Source organism: Cervus canadensis, chromosome 22 (assembly GCF_019320065.1).
Source record: "Cervus canadensis isolate Bull #8, Minnesota chromosome 22, ASM1932006v1, whole genome shotgun sequence".
Lineage (NCBI taxonomy): Eukaryota > Metazoa > Chordata > Mammalia > Artiodactyla > Cervidae > Cervus > Cervus canadensis.
In genome coordinates, this window is record NC_057407.1 from 16,148,216 (window position 1) to 16,170,327 (window position 22,112).

At 42.7% G+C, this 22,112-nt stretch overlaps 1 protein-coding gene across 7 annotated transcripts in view; it reads right to left on the reverse strand.

Moving 5' to 3' along the window:
- ARHGEF3 (Rho guanine nucleotide exchange factor 3) overlaps nucleotides 1–22,112 on the reverse strand; it is a 315,821-nt gene that overhangs the window by 12,988 nt on the left and 280,721 nt on the right. For all 7 annotated transcript variants that reach the window (XM_043441932.1, XM_043441929.1, XM_043441928.1 and 4 more), the window contains 5 exons: nucleotides 12,149–12,319; nucleotides 8,800–8,862; nucleotides 6,437–6,533; nucleotides 6,199–6,275; nucleotides 679–936 (listed from right to left, as the gene is read on the reverse strand). In XM_043441932.1, the coding sequence (XP_043297867.1) occupies nucleotides 679–936; nucleotides 6,199–6,275; nucleotides 6,437–6,533; nucleotides 8,800–8,862; nucleotides 12,149–12,319 (666 nt within the window). The remainder of the gene's footprint in view (nucleotides 1–678; nucleotides 937–6,198; nucleotides 6,276–6,436; nucleotides 6,534–8,799; nucleotides 8,863–12,148; nucleotides 12,320–22,112) is intronic.

Here is a 22,112-nt window from a genome sequence, read left to right on the forward strand (position 1 = left end):
GCTGGCATGATGTACCCTGCCACTTCTCTACACCTCTGCCCTGGCTGTTTGCGCCTCTGGCCTGTCATCTCCTCTGCCCTGTCCTGCAGAGCACCGCAACCAGAACTGAGCTCTCTGGGCAGAATGTCACAGGTCACCAGATCCCATGATATGGATCCAATTTTTCCTGGTCTTACATTCCTGCTAGGGAAGAATCCATATTTCCCAAACCACCCAACCCCATACCCAATACAGTTGCTGGTGAATAGATTTGACTAGGCTCCATGCGTCAATCTGGAGCCAAGGAAACTTGGGTTTCAAGTGGGTGCTGACTTCACAAATGGGCTTCAGTAAAAGGCAAAAGGAAACTTCCATTTGCTAACTAAACAAAGCTATTCAATTTAAAATCTTTACAGAGATCTTACCGTAATAATCAGGAATTGCAACAAACAGATTACAAAGTCACCTATTCAGAATCAAGAAAGTTTAGAGTCAAAGGGACTTTAGAGTGCATTTCATGTAAATACTGCATTTCACAGATTAGGAATAGCACTGATTCACTAAATCAAAACATGGTTGATGTAAGAGTCAAGCCCTGAACCCAAGATTCCTGTGTCCTGGTACCCAGGGACCCTTCATTCACACATTTACCCAATCTTCCAGCCACTGGGGAAATACCAAGGAGAGAAAGAAACTCACAGCTTCTTCCAGGTGCTGCTGATCTGGATTATCATTTGGTGTGTGCCTCAAGATTTCTCGAAGAAGCAGAGGGTATTTCACCAGACGGCTTCTTGGAATATCCAGGAAATTCCAGAGATCTAGTTTTCGGCTAAAGGGGGATTCTAAACATCGCTGCAGGAAATCTTGGACTCGGTGATCTTGTTTTTTGTGGTCCAGCAGAGCTTTGGCAGCTACTTGATTGCTGCAGTAGCTGTCGTAGGAGCTGAGACAAGGTAACTAAGAAAGGAACATGAAAGGAGGGGTGCAGCATTAGAACAAGTATGCTCTGAAGCTACACGCTGACATCACTCATTGGGACTGAACAAAGCCTAACTGGTCTCCAGGCCTGCCCAACATCTCTCTGTTTGCATGGCTGGAGGAGACACACACAGAATCTTCAAAGTGGCAGGCAACAGACAGATAGCTCTTTAGGCTCCCGCTTGCTTGCACAGTTATTTTCTTAGTGGCATGTTTACTTTCTTGATTATTAAGACCTCAATAATTTGTTTGCATTTCTGTCAATCTAAGCTAGACTCAAAAGAGCTGGAATTACTGTATATGCACACAATTCAGAATTTTCCTCAACGGGGATTATTGCATATGCATACAGAATTGTCTTAAACTTTCAAAAGTATCTGGTGAAAGGAAAAAAAAAATTTTAATGAGGGTTCTTTTTTTTTTTTGAGGGTTCTTTTAAAATTATTAATAAGAAACTAATCTAGAAGAGTTGGTGGCACAAAAAGAAAGGAGTCAGACCCCACAGCCCAGACCTTTGCATGGCCCAGAGCAAGCACCTCTACCTACACTGGTTTTAAAGTTCTTGATTCCAAGGCAGACCAATTATAAAGAAATCCAAGAAGTTAAAACAAATGTATAATGAGTAAAAAATGAGATGCAGAAATCATTTACAAATGTCTTTTAAATTAGTTCTGACAGGCCAAAATATACCTTACGGTTAATATCACAATTCCATGCAAAGAATTTTGTTGTTGTTGTTTAGTCACTAAATCCTGGCTGACTCCTGTGTGATCCTGTGGCCTGTAGTCTGCCAGGCTCCTCTGTCCATGGGATGTTTCAGGCAAGAATACTGGAGGGCCAACATTGCCATCTCCTTCTCCAGGGCTCTCCACCCCTCTCCCCACCTGGGATTGAACCTGCATCACCTGCATTGGCAGGTAGTTGCTTTACCACTGAGCCACCAGGGAAGCCCTATGCAAAGAATAAATTTTAAGACGCTGGAACACTTTTGAGTCCACCATCTCCCTTCCAGCTAAATACTAATTTTCCTGACATATCCATTAGTCACAAGGTGCAAACACAAGGTCAAAGACTCAGTGAAAGGGCTGCTCATCTCCCCTTTCCACTCCTCCCTATGATGGCACCCTCATGTACAAGCTGTCAGCTTCCAGAAGGTCACCAGAGGCAATAAAATGCAGCCAATGGTCCTACAGTGTTTGCTTCCCTCCCTGGACTAGGAAGTCACATCTACCACAACGCCTGTTCTGTAGAATGATTCAGTGTGAGACGGTGGCAAGAGGGTCTTTCATTTTTGCATCCTCAGTGCTGTGCACTAGGCCCACTATACAGCAGACAAAGTCTGTATTTTGAATGAACTAATAAATTAACGTTTAATGGATTACTGGATTAGATAATATTTGATGGTTTGTGAACTCAGCTTAAAAATAAGTTGCAAAAAAAAAAAAGTTGCAGCGGCATCTGAACAATGGGTCAAAGTTTAACTGTTCTGCTGCTGCTTTTACACCTTTTATCGAAATTATTTTCTCAGTGATTGACATCAGACAAGATACCATGGAAGTCAAGTTTAAAAAGTTCACTGTCGAGTTTAACATTCCTTGGAAATGTCTACTTTCTTTACATGTTATTAAAAATCTATATTTGTATTAAAGAGAATTACAGAAATTCCTTTCTCAATGTTATATTTGGAAGTAATGACAATTGGTGCCTATATACATGCACACATACACAAACACTCTAGATGCATAATGTTTAAAAAGTTCACTGTTGAGTTTAACATTTCTTGGAAATTCCTTTCTCAGTGTTATATTTGGAAGTAATGACAATTGGTGCCTATACACATGCACACATACACAAACTTCCTAGATGCATAATGTTTAAAAAGTTCACTGTTGAGTTTAACATTTCTCAGTACATTTACATGTACCTTCCTTACATGTAATGAAAACAAAAACAAAAAACCTCTCTATTCGAATTTAAAAGGGCTACAGAAATTCTTTTCTCTATGTTGTGTTTGAAAGTAATAACAATTAGAACTTACACACACACAGACACACCCCACATGTTGCACTGTGGCTTGTAACTCAGATCTTCAGAGTTAATTAGAGATTCAGGACCTCTTAATTTCATTTCCACTTCCTTGCCTTTTCAAAAGACTTGGAAATGCCCAATGTTTTCATTATGGAGAAACAAATCAGTAGTAACCATCAGATGTACTCTAGCTAAGAACACCGACCACGCTGCCACTTGCTGTCCAACGGGCCATTACTCTCTCTGATCATGCCGCCCCTGCTGCCGTGGAAACCAAATCTGGCTCTGGTCCTGTGTTCACACCTGACAGGGTCCTCATTTCCTGAGCATAACCTGAAAAACTATCTGGTTCAGCTCACTGGCTAGAAAAAGCCACAAGTGATCTATAACCAGATAGGGAATGAAGAATACACATATCTTGGTTTCCAAATACAGTGCAATAACTCTAGAACAGGGAGAATCACGTTCAAAGCCTAACTGAGTTACTAGTCAGGGGACCCTTCAGAAGCCTTTCACTTACAAAATGCATATACTAATATCCTCTTTTAGTGAGATGTTGAGATACAGCAGATAAAAAGCATTAACAGGAGGTTGGTTCCCAGTTAAAAATTAGTAGCTACCAGCTATTACTATTTACTCCAAAAATATTTTTATTGAAGAAATTGTGGTTTAGAGAAGCAAAACTACTTGCTTAGCTGGAGACAAAACCAGTCTGAAGCGTATTTGTCCTCCCCACAACCTCTGAGAGTTCTGAAGTACTCCCCATCTTTTAGACTAAGGGAAATGCTTTCTTTTTTTTTTTTTAAGAAATTCTTTCTACCTTCCTAACATTATGAAAAGTGATAGAACAAAGTTGGTTTTTTTTTTTTTTTGCTTCCATGTACCCTGACTCTCTCTTTGGAATGAAAATTTAATTAGAACTCAAATTAACATGAGAACTTGCTGCTCTGCAGCGCTGATAAATTATTTTATTACTGAAAAAATGTTAGCATGAAGATGTAATTTGGAAAGTTGTTTCTTTATGAGAAAGGGAGGCTTATGAGAACAGGCCAGCCCATGGTTACTGATCTCCAGTAATGAAGGTGGTTCCCTGAAAAAACCCACCACTCTCTTTAAGGTCTTCAAAGCAAAAGCAATTGATTCATTCTAAGGTCAAAAGGACTGGTCAGGGCAATCCCACTTGGGAGGCTTACTTGTTTAAAAGAGCTTTTTTGCTCACTTTTTTCCTTTGGGGGGAAATAAATCAATTTTTCATGGGTGGAATGGGCTTTGACTTTTCTCATTCAAAGTCTACTAAGATGTTTATTTTGCTCTGTTAAAAAGACCAGAACTCAAACAGATGTACCCCTTGGTTTACAATTCCCACTCGCACGGACACATCTGCAGTGAAGAGAGGGAAAACATTTAACAGCTCATCAGGCCTGATAAATAAGGACCATTTCCCATGAGATCTGGTAACAATGGGCCAATTGTGTAATTTTAGGCTGCTCTTCAAGCTGCAAGTTCCCATTTGATGTCTAAGTGTCCAGACAGCAATGGACTGGCATGGTCAGACGTCTTTGGCGTATGTACAGAAAAGGACTACAAAACCTACCCTCAAATCAAACCAATTTCCTAACAAAAGTGCATTTATTTCAGAAAAAGAAAAGTAACAAGGCAAATTGCATTCATTTTTGCTTCTTGCATGAACAGACAATTTGTATATGATGTCTAAGGAAACCTTATAGTTCTACACTGCCATCTCATCAAAAACAGAGGCGTCATCGTGCCATTCCGAAGTTGTTCCTTCTCCCACCAAAGCAGTCCACAGACTGAAGAAGTTTAAGAAACAGTAAGGCAGACTCTCTCATCTCATTACACCTCCTCTGTCTCCAGCTGGCTGACTCTCTTTAGAGAAATTTCTTTGTGGGCTAACGAAGTTAAGACATCTACCAGGGCTCATAATAAAATGAAAAGTAAAAAAAAAAAAATAAGATGAATGATCTGTCTTGAAATATTAAGGCACATTTTCTAAATTATTCATCTTAGAACATTACTTGACTTTCAGATACCCTTGGGATATTTCAGCCTCAGTGCTAAAACTCACTCCTGGACTTAAGCTAAGTCATGAAACCGTCAAATTTCTTGATCAAGGCAGTAATGGAGAAGCATTAAGGTAAGAAGAGAGATCAATTGCAAAGCTTACTTGCTGGAAGGTTTAGGAAGGTTAAAATACAAATAAAGTGTAACTGGATAAACAGAACTCACACGGCAACAGGATTTATAATCTTCACACACTCTCCAAATAGTGGAATGACTCTAGCTCTGCTACTGTGGCACTTCCTGCCTATTCTTCTGGAACACTGTGGATCAGAGGGACCTAATACTGCCTGGAAGAAGTCTTCAAAGTAATCTGCTTTCATCATCTGCTTCAAAACAAATGAAAAACACCTGGAGCAGGGGTGGAACACTCAAGGACTTACAGAGGGAAATAGAAATGCATAATAGGGAGCAGTGGGGCCTGTGGCAAAACAGCAAGTGCATACCTTGTCTAAAATAAACTACAACTGAACAACCACTGTATGTGCTCGGTAAAACACCAACTCAGCCCCAGAACCAAAAACCTATCGACACCATAATCTAAACTCACAACTAATTTCTTCAATTATGAAAGGGTACGGGTTATGTTGGGATACAGATCAGAATAATACCCAGCTCTCGTAAGAAGTTACACAGGATCAGATATATGCTAAACATTAACAGTATTTAGTTATTACCTTGTTTATGAAATGACATTTGACCATAAGAAATTGTTTTTGTGTGTGTAGCATGAATAAAGCTTTCTTAGTGATGGACAGGAAGCTGTCCTTAAATTTTCACTAGAATAAAAGAGTTAATAGTTATAGTTGTAATTGGCCTGATGTGAATATTAATTAGCTTTACTTAATTTGATGTGAAACTAGTAACAATTTCATGTGGGTCTTTACTTCTTTTATTGCACAAAGGCCATGTTACCTTTAAATGCAGTTCATTTATAATAAGAAAAAAATTGTTTCCATGCTCTGAGACAATAAAGGCTAATAAATATAATGATAAATTATACTAGAAACTTGCTATTTTAATTTTTTCTGATGTGAAACCAAAAGTTTGCCTATAAAAAAAGCCCAGCTAAAATGAAACTCCATTGACATTACTGAAAATCATCTTCAGTCAAAGCCAGAGAACTTTTCTTACCCAGCCCACGAGGATGGGACCAACGTGCTCAGTCGAGCCATCGGGCTTGCGGACATCTCGAAGCTGACTAAGGAGGTCTGGTGAGAAAACAAAGAGAGTCCTTATTTTGTTAGGCACTCAAAATATGAACAGGGCTGGGAAAGTCTGGGTTACTCACGTTATTACATAACCGTGACTTGTTATAAGACAACTCAGTTAATGCTACAAGTCACGACTCATCCTGGGAACAAAATTATACCTTCATGGAGAGGAATCAGGGAGTCCAGTGTTCCAAAAATTTGATTCAACTCCTGTTCTGTCATTATGGAGAGTTTCAGCATGGGGTCGTGATAGGCCTGCACAAGAAGGGCAAGAGATGGAAGCACGCATTTACAATCAGAGAAAGCAAGCTGTTAATGTAAATGGCTTCTGAGAGGCCCTACACAGTAACAGAGTATTTGGCTTTCCCCAGTGACTTCTCCCATAATGCTGCACAAACAGCAGATGGGTGTGGTTGGAGCAGATGAGAATCCGGTATTGCCTTCAGCCTTTGCAATTGTTGATAAACCAAAGTTGATTTTTTCAAACTTTTTTTTCCCCCTAGTATATCTTACATCTCAGAAAGGGCAAGAATTCTAACTATAGAGCAGATTTGATTTGTATGATGTTTTAAAAATTAACTTTATTGAAGGTCCAGCAGCTTGAAAAATTCCCCTTATGTACAAAATTAGTTACCACTAGGTTATTTTTCAATCAGTCTGTATTTAAACTGTGAAGGGGAGAAAAGGTGCTTGGCATCCTTTACTATGAAATCGAAGCAAAGAGGGCAAAATCTCTGCCAGTCTTATCACCTCTTATTAATGGTAAGTAAACCACAGTTCAGTTCAGTTGTTCAGTTGTGTCTGACTTCTTGCAACCCCATGGACTGCAGCATGCCAGGCTTCCCTGTCCATCACCAACTCCCAGAGTTTGCTCAAACTCATGTCCATCGAGTCGGTGATGCCATCGGACCATCTTGCCCTCTGTTGTCCCCTTCTTTTCCTGCCTTCAATCTTTCCCATCATCAGGGTCTTTTCCAATGAGTTCCTCACATCAGGTGGCCAAAGTTTTGGAGTTTCAGGTTCAGCATCAGTCCTTTCAATGACTATTCAGGACTGATTTCCTTTGGGATGGACTGGGTTGATCATGAATACATGCATACACGATTATACCCAAGGCGCTGCAGAGACTGCGACTGCAGAGTCCCTGCCTTCAAGGAGTTTTATAAAGCTCACTGGGAAGATTAAAAAAAAAGGTATGGAAAAATTAATGTTAAAAAAAGTTTAAGATTAAAAATAGGAGAGATGTCACATGGCAGCAAAAATTCACCAGATGATAACTGCTCTAGCAGATCAGAGAATTAGAGGTGGGTTGGCTACAGGATATTTTAAAGATGAGGTGCTTGGCACAGAGGAGGAGGTAGTAAATACTGTTGAATGAACTGGGATTTTAGTTTGCTTCTGGAGGACAGGTGGACATGGATAGTTGAAATGAAAGGGAGGGGTTTGCAGGAAAACAGGACCAGCAAAGCAAAGGATACAAGTGAAAAAGGTAAGGAGGTTGATCTTGGAGGAGGAAGGAGGAGCTGGACTTATGACCAGCAAGAGGTCTGCTAGAGTTAAATGCCTTCTCTGTCCTCCCCATCTTCTTCATCTTCAACCCTGCCCAAAACTCAATTTTGTTGGCTGTATCCAACAAAAGCTCGGATGGCCATCTCTCAGGAATGCTACAGATGGGACTTGATATTAGCATAAAGTTAGTTTCCCGGGTCAGGAAGGTCCCCTGCAGAAGCAAATGGCACCCACATGAGTATTCCTGCCTGGAGAATTCCATGGACACAGGAGCCTGGCGGGCTACAGCCCATGGGGTTGCAAAGAGTGGGACATAACTGAGCTACTGAGCACATCCACACACACAGGACACTTAAAAGAAGGGAAGCATCTTTCCCACCCTGCAATTTTTTGAGAAAGCTGTGAGTGTCACAGGAGGAAGTCTGGATTTTAGCCTTCATGGGGGACAATGGAATGGAAAGGTTTTTGAGGCAGGATGGCTGTCAAGATTACATAGACTACAAGGCATGAATTTCCTCTCCCTTCCCACACACAAAGTGATTACGGACAAGTTTCCATATGAAAGACCCTAACTTAACAAGCCAGTATTCAACTGCCTTCATGAATGACTTTACCCACTTATGGGATTCAAATGACTTTCTTTCTAAGACACCATTCCAATTTCAGATGCCTGCACATTCCCTCCCAGGGCTGAGGGAGTCCCGCCTGTGAGACTTCTAGGACAATGAAATACATGTGCAGCCAGGCCTCATGAACACTTTCTGATTAAACTGAGGTATTCTTTGACTGCGTTAGAGACATGCACAGGTGCCAGCCCTAAAGGTGTCAGGTCTAGAGCCTTCTTGCTTTGAGCCATTTTCCCTACTACTTGGTTTGTAGGTTCTTCTCAAATTTTTTATGACCTGTCTTAGTCATAAAAAGAGTGATCATAAAGTACAGTCTTAGAACTGTGAAATTACTCAGAGGAAAACAAGCAGGAGGTGACTCAAAGGACCACTGGATTTGAATGTACCTTTTTTGCCAATTTCAAGTCCTCTATTAAATCTTCTTCTCCTTGAGAAAGCTCAAAGATTGCCTGCAAGGAAAGATAACACACGTTTACTGAACTTTCATTTATGAGACCAAATTCAAATGATGCTGGTGCCAGTGCTCAAAGCCCCAAATCTGCTTATTTCTTCAGGATTTTTACAGGATTCTTAAAACATGAAATTAACCCAAAGCAACTGTATCTAGTGACTAAAACCTACAAAGAAACAATTATGCAAAACTTCTGTGTAGTGTGCTTTTCTGTTTGTGGGAAAAAGAGTTTCCATTTATGCTTCCAATCCAACAAGTCATCTTTCACTTACAGAATTTTGATGCAGCTGAACAAGACAAGAGTTATTTTAGGTGAAATAATTAGAATTTGAGCCATGACTGTGAGTCTGTGTCTTGGCTGTGAATGGCAATCATAATAAATGATACAGGGTCTGTTCTCAGTGATGGATACAGAATTATTATTAACCGGGCCATCACAATTTGTCTTCCTTCTATTCAACAGAAGGTGAATCTCAACAGAGAGCTTTATTCCTATCAGCCACTTGTGTTAAGGCTGCATTGTAGGAAGAATCCAGTATTTTATCACTCTAAATGTCTGGTAAAGTTAATTCATTCTAAATTACTTCTCACCTTCACACTGTACAATAAATAAAATCACAGGAGCTGGCTGTGTGAAAATGTGTGTAAATGAACAATCTCTAATTTGGCTCTATTAAGCCATCTTAATCTAAGAGCTATGATGCACAGAACAGTCTTTTACTTTCACCTAAGAATCTGAACTGTTGGCAAACGTAATGTTATTAAAGGACTGCATGTTTGTGGGGATGGTTCAGGGACTACGGCATGTGTTTTGAATTAGAGGGAAGGAGGCAGCAGGCGTGGAGAACACCTGCATCCCTGGGCCTGGTGAACAGTGGGGTGATGAACGGGCTCCTTGGCAACAGGTGGAGGCCGGACGCTGTGCTGGAGGCCAGTGCATGGTGACCCCTCTCAAGGTCCAGTAAAGTTTCCACATCATGACCTCCTGGTACCCCATATTTTGTTTAACTTTTTATTTTGAAATAATTATAGACTCACATGAGGAGTTACAAAAATAATACAGAGAGGATCTGTAGAGCCATGACTCAGCCTCCTGCACTGGTGGCACCTTATATAACTATAGAGCATTATCACGTCCAGGACGTGGGTAGGCACAGTACAATTAACTATTTTTACTTGGACCCTGGGAGCTTCCCCGGTGGCTCAGTGGTATAGAAGCCGCCTGCCAATGCAGGAGACTCAGGTTTGATCCCTGGGTTGGGAAGATCCCCTGGAGGAGGAAACTGGACCTTCCTCAGATTTCCTTGTGTCTGTTTCACCATAGCTCAGTGTGGTCCCCAGGAGAGGAGGACCACGGAAGCTGTAGTGGGGTAGACGGTGGGCAGGCATCTGTGTGTGTGGAAAGCATGAAGACCATGGGCTTTGGAGTAGGACAGACCTGGGTTCAAATCCCACCTCTGCAACTTTCTAGGTGGGTGACCCTGTACCTTAATAATCTCCTCGTCTGCAGAACCAATCCTCCCATCTTTCCTTCCTACTATCAGAAAGTCCAAGTTATATATGCACACTATTCACACTTGGGAAAACACAGAAAAATATAAAGAGGAAAAATTTAAATCATCCACAATATCATCTTGTTAACCACTGTTAAAATTTTGCCACTGTTAATATTTCTGAAAATGATATTAGTGTACATATTATTTTTAAATTACCTATTCATTTTAAAAAATAGATAATACATTGACATGGTTCAAAATTCATAGCATAGGAATGGCCACATGGTGAAAACTTCCCTCTTGTCTCCTTCCCACCACCTAGTTCTCCTATCAGGAGTCAACAATGTTACCACCTCCTTTTCAGAAATATTTTATGCGTCTATAAGCAAATACAAGGCTTCCCTCATAGCTTAGTTGGTAAAGAATCCACCTGCAGTGAAGGAGACCCCAGTTTGATTCTTGGATCGGGACGATCCACTGGAAGGAATAGGCTACCCTCTCCAGTATTTTTGGGCTTCCCTTGTGACTCAGTTGGTAAAGAATCCGCCTGCAATGCAGGAGACCTGGGTTCAATCCCTGGGTTGGGAAGATCCTCTGGAGAAGGGAAAAGCTACCCACTCCATTATTCTGGCCTTGAAAATTCCATGGACTGTATAGGACCATGGGGTCGCAAAGAGCTGGACACGACTGAGTGACTTTCCTGTTCACGCAAATACACACACACTCATGTTTCCTTCTACATAAATGGTACCATACTATAACACCCTACTTTGTGTCTTGTTTTATCCACTTAGCCAACACTTCCTGTGTTTCTATAGTTACAGAAGGTATGGGCATTCATTATGGAACCAGGCCTTGATAATAGATGTTCGGGTTCTTTCTGGCACTGTTTTAAATGTTTCTGTAATGAATAACCTTACACGTACTTTGCTTCATCTATGTACAAATGTGCCTGGCAGATAACGTCCTAGAAAAGAACTGCTGAGTCAAAAACCTAGAAAGTTCTCAACTACTCCTTTCGCCAATGTCAGGTTTTCTATTAGAAAAGATATTCCAAGAATTTCCCTAGATGATACACCTTTGAAGTGTTTAGCACAGCTTGGCACATGACAAGTTCCCGATAAAGTAATATTATCATAGCCATCTAGAGCCACAGATGCAGAAAATTTATAGGGAATGAAATTAACTGCATTCCATACTAAAGTCTTCCATAAAACTGGATCAAAGTTTCATAAACTGAATATTTTAAAGTATTCCAGAAGGTGCTATTAAGATATAATTAATGTGATATAATTAATATAATAATTAATGTGGTATAATTAATGTAATAATTAATTAATGTGATTATTTCTGTGAATAGACACTTCCTGATTCATCTTCTTTGTAAAATCAAATTTTCACATCACTTTCTTTTTTTCCTTTCTAATATTTATTTCTTTGACTGCTGTAGGTCTTAGTTGCAGCATGTGGGATCTTTAGTTGTGGCATGTGGGATCTAGTTCTCTGACCAGGGATGGAACCTGGGCCCCCTGCATTAGGAGCACCGAGTCTTAGCCACTGGACAACCAGGGAAGTCCCCAGTCAGTTTTATTTTTAAGTCAGGGCCATATCCAACCAGCTGGATGCTGGCTTCTCAGTTCCTTACAAGGTCTGACATCCCCATTCGTCCTCCTTCTAACAATGCGGTGAAGAACTCACTTGGAGACACTGGCATAGATGCCGGCCTGGCTCTCACCCGTAGTGCACCTTTTTCCAAACACACGCCCAACTCCAGGGGCCCCAGCCTACCTCCTGCCGTTTGATTTCCTTGGACGTGAGCATCTGATTGACGCACACGTCGAAGGTCTCACTCCACAGCTTGCTGTCTCTCCGCTTAGTGCTCGAGGGGGCAGCATTCCTGGACCAGGGTCGGGGGCCCAGGAGGTCGGGGCGGCTCTCACTGCGGAAGCTGATGGACCGCTGAACAAAGAGAAAAACAAACCGTCACAGGCACAGCAGCAGGACTGGGTGGATCATTTGAGTGGCTTCCTGCCACTGACAGAACATAAATCAGACATTTGCAAGAAGGAGAGGAAAATGCCACGAGGCCTTGGGAAGCAGGGTATTGTCTCTCGCCTACGTGCTGAGGAAAATTGGGCAAGGGGCCGCTCTCAGAGACGTGCTGGGAGTATCCGTTCTGCGAGACTCTGGGCTAGCCCTGTGTACCACGGCCTAAGAGCACTTCAGGTCAAACGCGTGCGCACAGGCGGCTCTCAGGCAAGGGACGGGCTCTGCTTTCTTCCGTGGACACCTCCGCTCTCGAGAACAAAAGTTAACACAAGTGGATGTTCTTCAAAAAACAAACCAACCCAACATTTGGCTAGTAGGCCGACTCTCCTCCTTGTGGGAATACAGCCCACTCTCCTTGGGTAACCGCTCTCACTTCATTTGGGCAGACTCCCCCAGGCCTGATCAATCAAGAGTACCCCACCACCCTGCTTCAGAGAGGGGACCTAATTCCCTGAAATTTGCTGTGTGCTCCATGGGAGAAAGAACAGACGATCATTCCTTCAGGACTGTAAGCTCAAGAGATAACATAAGCAGCGGTTTCTTGCAGCAATTCACTCTGGTCACATAGAAGATTGTGTATGCTACAGGAGAGCATAAAGGGACACACAGAACGAAAGGAGAGAGCTCAAGGTGGGGAGCAAGGGAGCGGCAAGCTCCACCAACACCAGCTGAGCCCCTGGGTCTCAGTGTGATTTAAGCCAGGAAGAGCCACGTAGAGACTAAGGGGCTGAAACAGTCCCCTTTCGGTTTACATTCACCTCAATTTCAGTTCTGTCAGTTACCATCTTGGCAGCAAAGGACACCAGTCTCGCCTTATTTTTCTTATTTTTCCAAAGAGGTTCTAGTAGACTTTGGGGTGGTCTAATCATCCAAAGTCCTCCTGTGTGGCTGAGACATGCTAGCACAGTGCTTTCTCGTGACAAATGCAAATGATCAAGAAGAAAGCTGAGTGCATCATCTTCAGCTTTCATCCTAGAAGATTTCAACACACTTATTGGAAATGTTGCTGAAGCAATGAGGTGTTGCTGTGCTCAAAAGTGACATTCTTATTTAGCAAGTGTTCCCTGCCATGGCTGTGGCCACATGTCTGTGGCCTTGAACGTGAAGTTCCAACTCCTTGGTTGGGCACTGAAGTCCTCTTGTAACCTGACCACAGTCTGTACATCTAGGATCATCTCCTACCACTCAACCATAAGCCCCCTATTCTCCAGCTCTACACGGTTATCTGCTGGATATACCCTAAATGTACCCACCATGCTCTGCCACTTGTGCTTCCTTCAAGCAGTCTTCTTTTTCTGGAATGCTTTTCTTTCTTTGCCTTGCTGGCTAACTCCTAACTGTCCTTGGGATAGGTATAATGCAAACACCTCCTCTAGGGAGCCTGTACCAATGTTCTCCCATCCTTTCCCAGAACCATTTGGACATATCTCTGATATAGTGATGATCACACTTCATGATACTTACAGTCATCTGCTCTGAACTAGAAACTTCTGAGGGTAGGAACTGATTTTGCATGTGAAATATGAGTCATCATCACTGAGACCTTCTAAGGTAGCTTTCAAATATTTTGAGATTCAACAATAAAATTTAAGAAAGTATATTTTAAAAGAACTATCCATAACAAGAACTATCCATAACATTGTTGAGTACATTAGAATTCATCTGCTTCTCAGGTGGCACTATGGTAGAGAAACCGCCTGTCAATGCAGGAGACACAGGAGAAGACTTGGGTATGATCCCTGGGTTGGGAAGATCCTCTGGAGGAGGGCCTGGCAACCCACTCCAGAATTCTTGCCTGGAGAATCCCCATGGACAGAGAAGCCTGGCAGGCTACAGTCCTTGGGGTCACAAAGAGCCTGCACACACACACGCACATCTGCTTGATAGAATGTTATCTAGCCAATAAGACAATTCTGAGATAGTTCTGTGGTGTTTTTTTGTTTTTGTTTTTTTTTTGAGATAGTTTTAGCAGCTAAAAATCCCTTCTTTGTAAGTCAAAATAAAATCAGAATTCAAATCTGTACATGAACACTTTATAAAGTGCACATGTGCGAAGATACAGAAGGAACGCCACAAAATTCTACTGTTTTTGTCTGATTACATTATAGGTATTTTTTTTACCTAGTTTATAATTTTTCATCAATCGAGAAAAATGAGTAAATGAAAAATTTAAAAAGAGACTGCCAAGGGGCTTCAGGGTATGACCACAACTTCCTGGAAGCAGGATGCTTCAAACAGCACCACAGTTCTGCAGGCTGGCACAGGTGTCTGTGAGCTTCTGGGCTCGTGGGTGAGCTCACAATCACTGGACCAGCCCAGGGCTGGCCAAGAAAGCATTTGCTCCAAATACAGTTCACTAACAGTATCTTGCAAATCCTTGGGATCTCTTGAAAACAGACCCTTATAATAAACAGTGACCAGACTACTGCGCGCAGATGCCTCCAGCACTAAAAATCAATTAGCTACAGGCACAGAAGGTCACAACAAGCAAAGTGAGTCATCAAGAGACTCTCTCATCTCAGTTTGCGGCTCTGATGCCAGCTGGGGCGGGAACTGCAGCGCAGAAGGAGAGGAAAACACGAAAAGGAAGATTCAAAATGAAAGACGTTCTCCACTTTCACTTGAGGGCATCAACCGCCTTCTTTGTTATGTTTTCAGTCCCTGACCAACTTCAAATTTCCCCTCTCCACCACCAGGTTGAAAGTCTTGTATGCTAACTTTGAATTTTCATGTAGAAGTATATAAAATTAAGTACCAATCCCCTCATTTTTCTAAGTCCACTTTCTAGAAGTGACTGCTTTAAGTTTGAGATCTCTCTGAACCTTCTCTATGCATTTGCTAACATTCACAGAAAACACGACATCTTCTCTTTTCACTCAACAGCATGTCTCTCCATGTTATAAGACTCACTCTTAAAAAAAAGAATTTATGCAGGGACAAGGCACATCATATGAAATTAACCACTTTTACAGTGAACAAGTCAGTGGACTTTAGTACATTCACAGTGTCACGCTTTCATCACCCTGAAGTCACCCAATCTTTTTTTAAACTGAGGTACAGTTGGTTTACAATATTGTATTAGTTTCAGGTATACAACATAGTAATTCAAATAAAATATTGTCTATATTCCCTGTGCTGTACAATATATCCCTGTAGCTTATTTATTTTATATAGTTTATACCTCTTAAGCAGAGAAGGCAATGGCACCCCACTCCAGTACTCTTGCCTGGAGAATCCCAGGGATGGGGTCGCACAGAGTCGGACACGACTGAAGTGACTTAGCAGCAGTACCTCTTAAGTCACCCATTCTTTTTAATGGCTACAGTGTTAGCGTCTCATAATCTGGATGAACCACATGGATTTAATCAACTACAACTGACGGACATTAAAATCGTTTCCAGTGTCTGGCTAGTATTTGACTCAGTGAACATCCTTTAGGTATCTGTGCTGGTATTTCTATAAGGCAGATTCCTTAAACAGAATTCCTTGGTCTGAGAAGTAGCTACTTCTTAACGTTTGATATGTACTGCCAAATTGACCTTCAAATAGTCTGTTCAACTTGATAGTCTCCAGAAAGGCATATGATAGTTCCTTTCCTACACACTCATCAACATGATATTATCAATCTGACGGGGAAAAAATACATCTTAATTTCAGTTTCATGTTCTGAACATAGAATTGAAAATTTTATTGAAAAATTTCCCACAGTTGGAGATTTTCTACCGTTGCAGTTTAAGGGAAAAAAACAGACAGGTGAGCTATACTAGGTGAGCCCTATCTCTAAGAATTCCTGGCTTTGTGTTTCCTTAGAACCCAGCTGCTAGGCTCGGGGGCTAAAGGGGAAGGGGCAGGGGTGAAGTTCACCACATAGATCACAGAAAAGTAAAAGTGAAAGTCGCTCAGTTGTGTCCAACTCTTTGCGACCCCATGGACTACACAGTCCATGGAAATCTCCAGGCCAGAATACTGCAGTGGGTAGCCTTTCCCTTCTTCAGGGGATCTTCCCAACCCAGGGATTGAATCCAGGTCTCCTGCATTGTAGGGGGATTCTTTACCAGCTGAGCCACAAGGGAAGCCCAAGAATACTGGAGTGGGTGGCCTATGCCTTCTCCAGGGCATCTTCCTGACCCAGTAATCGAACAGGAGTCCCCTGCGTTGCAGGTGGATTCTTTACTAACTGAGCTATCAGGGAAGCCCACAGATCACAGAGAGGCCGTTAAACATCTTCCCCTTCTTAGCACTTCTCATAAGTTCTCTCTGATCCTCACAAGCACCCTGCAAGGTGGGAGTTTATTTCCATTTTACTTGTGAGTAAACCAAGGCTCAGGAAGGCTAAATTATCTGCTCAGGATACAAATAGATATGTGTGAGTCCAAAAACTGAGCTCTTTCCACTATAGGGGCTGTACCTGCTACTTGGGTATCCCAGGTGGTGCTAATGGTAAAGAAACTGCCTGCCAATGCAGGAGACATAAGGGACTTGAGTTCGATCCCTGAGTCAGGAAGATCCCCTGGAGGAGGAAATAGCAACCCACTCCAGTATTCCTACCTGGAGACTCCCACGGACAGAGAAGACTGCTGGGCTACTATTCATAGTGTTGCAGAGTTGGACATGACTGAAGTGACTTACTATGCATGCACCTGCTGTTTACAGGCAAATCATGCACTGTGGGGAGGTTTTGGTGAGATGGGATCCAGCCTTCTCGGAGTTCAAGTTAAGAAGAGGGCACTCATTTGCTCAGTTTTAGGAAGAAAGAGTGCGTGGCTCTTTGATTAAGCAAACTTCTGATTTACACCTTTAATTCAGTTCAGTTCAGTCACTCGGTTGTGTCTGACTCTTTGCGACTCCATGGACTACAGCACGCCAGGCTTCCTGGTCCATCACCAACTCCCAGAGCTTGCTCAAACTCATGTCCATCCAGTTGGTGATGTCATCTAACCATCTCATCCTTTGTTGTCCCCTGTTCCTCCTGCCTTCAATCTTCCCCAGTATCAGGATTTTTTCCAGTGAGTTATTTCCTTGCAACAGGTGGCCACAGTGTTGGAGCTTCAGCTTCAGCATCAGTCCTTAAAATGAATATTCAGGACTGATTTCCTTTGCAATTGACTGGTTTGATCTCCTTGCTGTCCATGGGATTCTCAAGAGTCTTCTCTAACAACACAGTTCAAAAGCATCAATTCTTCGGCACTCAGCTTTCTTTATGGTCCAACTCTCACATCTATACATGACTACTGGAAAAATCATAGCCTTGACTAGACGGACTTCTGTTGACAAAATAATGTCTCTGCTTTTTAACATGCTGTCTAGGTTGGTCATAACTTTCCTTCCAAGGAGTAAGCGTCTTTTAATTTCATGGCTGTAGTCACCATCTGCAGTGATTTTGGAGCCCCCCAAAATTAAGTCTGTCACTGTTTCCATTGTTTCTCCATCTATTTGCCACGAAGTGATGGGACCTGATGCCAAGATCTTTGTTTTTTAATGTTGAATTTTAAGCCAGCTCTTTCACTCTCCTCTTTCACTTTCATCAAGAGGCTCTTCAGTTCCTCACTTTCTGCCATAAGGGTGGTGTCATCTGCATATATATAAAATTATTGATATTTCTCCTGGTAATCTTGATTCCAGCTTGTGCTTCAACCAGTCCAGCATGTCACATGATGTATTCTGCAAAGAAGTTAACCAAACAGGGTAACAATATACAGTCTTGATGTACTCCTTCCCCAATTTAGAACCAGTCCATGGTTCCATGTCCAGTTCTAACTGTTGCTTCTTGACCTGCATAGAGATTTCTCATGAGGCAGGTAAGGTAGTCTGGTATTCCCATCTCTTTAGGAATTTTCCAGTTTGTTGTGATCCACACAGTCAAAGGCTTTGGCATAGTCAATAAAGCAGAAGTAGATGTTTCTCTGGAACTCTCTTGCTTTTTCGATGATCCAACAGATGTTGCCAACTTGATCTATGGTTACTCTGTCCTTTCTAAATCCAGCTTGAACATCTGGAAGTTCTCGGTCCACCTACTGTTGAAGCCTTGCTTGGAGAATTTTTGAGCGCTACTTTGCTAGTGTGTGAGATGAGTGCAATTGTGCAGCAATTTAATTAGGATGGACTAAAACAAACATTTTGTCTTTTTAAAACTCCACTTCGAAGGGGGGAAGGATGCTGAAAGAAAGAATCCCAAAGAAATAAAGAATGCCAGACAGGTGTGTGGTCAGTGGCTGACTGGCCCTGGAGGCAGCTCACAGCCAACCAGCCCCGAGCCATGCTCATGGGTGGGGCTGACCACACCCTCACAGTCACTGGTACAGCTCAGCACAATCAGATGAAAGGACTGGAGCTAGGGGAGAGCAAGGTGACTGCTGCTGGGAGGAAAAACCCAAAGAGGAGGCTGCCTTGAGAGAGGAGAACAGCCACACGCCTTCCAGTGCCCCATCTCGGCCCACCCCCCTGCTCTGGCTCTTGTGTGACCACGTGCTCTGGGCATCACTTACTAGGTTGATTCTGACGTGTCTGTTTCCTCCCAGTGGAAGGTAAGCTCCTTGAAGGCCAAGGCTCTCCATCCATTCTATTCACTGATGGATTCATCTGCACGGGCACATGGTGGGTCCTCAACAATTTTGCTTAATGAGGGAATCTCACTGCTTGCATGTGAGGGGGGCTTTAATCTCCTTCTCTGTCCAAAAGGTGAGGATTCTTACCCATATTTATAGACGAGGGAACTTGAGGCTCAGAGAGGGTGATGCTTTGCTGATGGTCATGTAGCTGATGAATGGTGCTCCAGAATTTAAACCAGGTCAACAGTGAACTCAGGATGACAACCCATGTCTGGTCTATTTAAGTCCAGCTCCCCCCATACCTTTACAATTTTTAACCAATAGACTACCCTGCTTCCTAGAGGGTAAGATTTAAGCATGATGGGATGTGTGTGCCCAAACAGATGAGGGTCAGGCTACTTCTTGGCCTGCAGCAGAGACTCCCCATCTTGCCACCACTGACTTGGGCCAGAATAGCCTTTGTTGTGAGGGGCTATCCTGGGTAGCACAGGATGTTTAATACGATCCTCACCTCTAACCACTCGATGCCAGGAATACAGGGTGACCAGGAGAGGCTCACTTCAAAGTAAGGGACTCAGCCCTGGGAGGGACTGGATACAAAACAGAAACATGCACGGCGATACCCCTCATTGTGGGGAATCTGGGCCTGGAATGAAAAATGTTCCAGGACAAGCAAGAGTTTCCATGAGGGAAACTGGCCCAGCAAATCAGTCAAAAATCCAAAGCTCATAACTACTGGCAGCTACAATAACAATGGCCATAGCAGGCGCAGATACTGCAGATTTAGGAAATGGGTGCTCATGTTTATGCCTGGGCTGGGTATATGGAAAAGATGCTGGAGGTGGGGAAAAAGCGGCTGCCTTTACACGTGTCAGAGGAAATGTAGACCCGGCATGTTAGGCATGATGGAACAGATTTGGTTTGTTAATGCTCCCTGTTCAGTGGGGCACTCCCTTGTCCTTTTCCCAAAACAGAAGGTCTCTATGGCCAAAGATAACGCACTCCAATAAAGAGATGGAGCCAGGGAAATCCTCTACACTGACCCTGCTATTTTGTAGCAGAGGGCTTACTGTTAAATGGATTAGAGGTTAGGGTGGGACTGTAAGAGGAAAACATATGTCTGTGTTGCTATTACAAGGGATTAAACCAGAAAGTACAGTGGTAGTGGTGGGGAATGGGGAAATGTTCTCAGTGTCCTGGAGGAGACTCTCTTATAAAATTTGATTAGAGTTCAGTTCAGTTCAGTTCAGTTCAGTTCACTCAGTCATGTCCAACTCTTTGCGACCCCATGAATCGCAGCACGCCAGGCCTCCCTGTCCATCACCAACTCCCGGAGTTTACTCAAACTCACGTCCATCGAGTTGGTGATGCCATCCAGCCATCTCATCCTCTGTTGTCCCCTTCTCCTCCTGCCCCTAATCCCTCCCAGCATCAAGGTTGAGAAATAATATTTATCAGCTATGAAGCCGCTATCACATTTGCCTCTCATTCTAATCCTGACAGGACTTCCCTGGTGGCTCAGACGGTAAAGCATCTGCTTACAATGCGGGAGACCTGGGTTCGATCCCTGGGTCGGGAAGATCCTCTGGAGAAGGAAATGGCAACCCACTCTAGTACTCTTGCCTGGAAAATCCCATGGACAGAGGAGCCTGGTAGGCTACAGTCCATGGGGTTGTAAGAGTCAGACACGACTGAGCGACTTCACATACATCACATACTAATCCTGACAGAGGCATTGGACAGGTTCTCATATTTTGCCCCCTTTTAACAGATAAGAAATCCAAGTACCAGAGGATTAAGTGACTGGCACAGGTACATGCTGGAAGAGAACTGAGTCTAGCCTTTCAACTATGAAACTCCAAAACATGGGTTAAGAACACGCCAGGAGTAAAACAGACCTGGAGTCAAGTCACTTCAACTGCTGAGGGACCTTGGACATCTCTTTGGATTTCAGTTTCTTTACCTGTAAATTGTTTTAGTCACTCAGTTGTGTCTGACTCTTTTGCGACCGCACGGACTGTAGCCCACCAGGCCCCTCTGTCCATGGGATTTCCCAGGCAAGAATACTGGGGTGGGTTGCCATGTCCTTCTCCAAGGGATCTTCCTGACCCAGTAATTGAACCACATCTCCTGCATTGGAGGCAGATTATCTGTAAAAGGGAAGGGACATAGTAATAAACGCCTCACAAAGTAGTAGTGAGGATTTGATAAGATAAAGCGTATCAAGGGTTTGGCCAGGTGCCCGGTAGGTGATCAATAGGGAAAGGGTATGACCTATCACGGTTATCACACCACTGACTGCTCTGCTGCCGTCAGTACTTGTTTATATGACTTCATTTATCAGCAAACAGCAGACACATGCCTAAACTACTTGGACTAAATACCTCTACATGGGACCTCCACTAAGGTAACTTTTAGGAGGAGAAAACACTATAAAAGCAAAAGATGTGGAAAGAGCCTAAAATACCTGACAACAGGGATTAGTTCAATAAATTACAGTGTAATCATATACTGGAATATTGCATGGTTGTTAAAAGCATTCTTCTGTGCTCATTTTGGCAGCTCATTTACCAAGGGCAGAGCCATGCAGAGAAGGGCCCACACAAGGATGACATGCAAGTCTGTAAAGCATTCTTCCTGAGAGAATACTGTTTTATTTTCTTTGTATCTAATGAGATGATGGATGTTAACTCATTGTGGTAATCATTTCACAATTCATACAAATCAAATTATGCTGTATACTTTAAACTTACACAGTACAGCTGTATGTCAAGTTATATGCCAATAAAACTTGGAAAGAACATTCTTTTTTAGAAATGCGTAATGAAAATAGGAAAGTCTCACAAGTAGAGTTAAGGAAGAAAAGAAAGATCCCTATTTAAAATACAAAATGATAACAGGGGTTACCCCTGAATGGTGGGACTATGGATGCTTTTTATTTATTTGTTTTTATTTTTGGCTGTGGTGGGTCTGCTGCTTGGGCTTTTCTCTAGTTGTGGCAAGTGGGGGCTACTCTCTAGTTGCTGTGTGAGGGCATCTCATGGTGGCTTCTCTTGTGTGGACCATGCGCTCTAGGGCTCAGCTGCTCTGAGGCATACGGGATCCTTCCAGATCAGGGATTAAACCCGTGTCTCCTGCATTGGCAGGTGGATTTT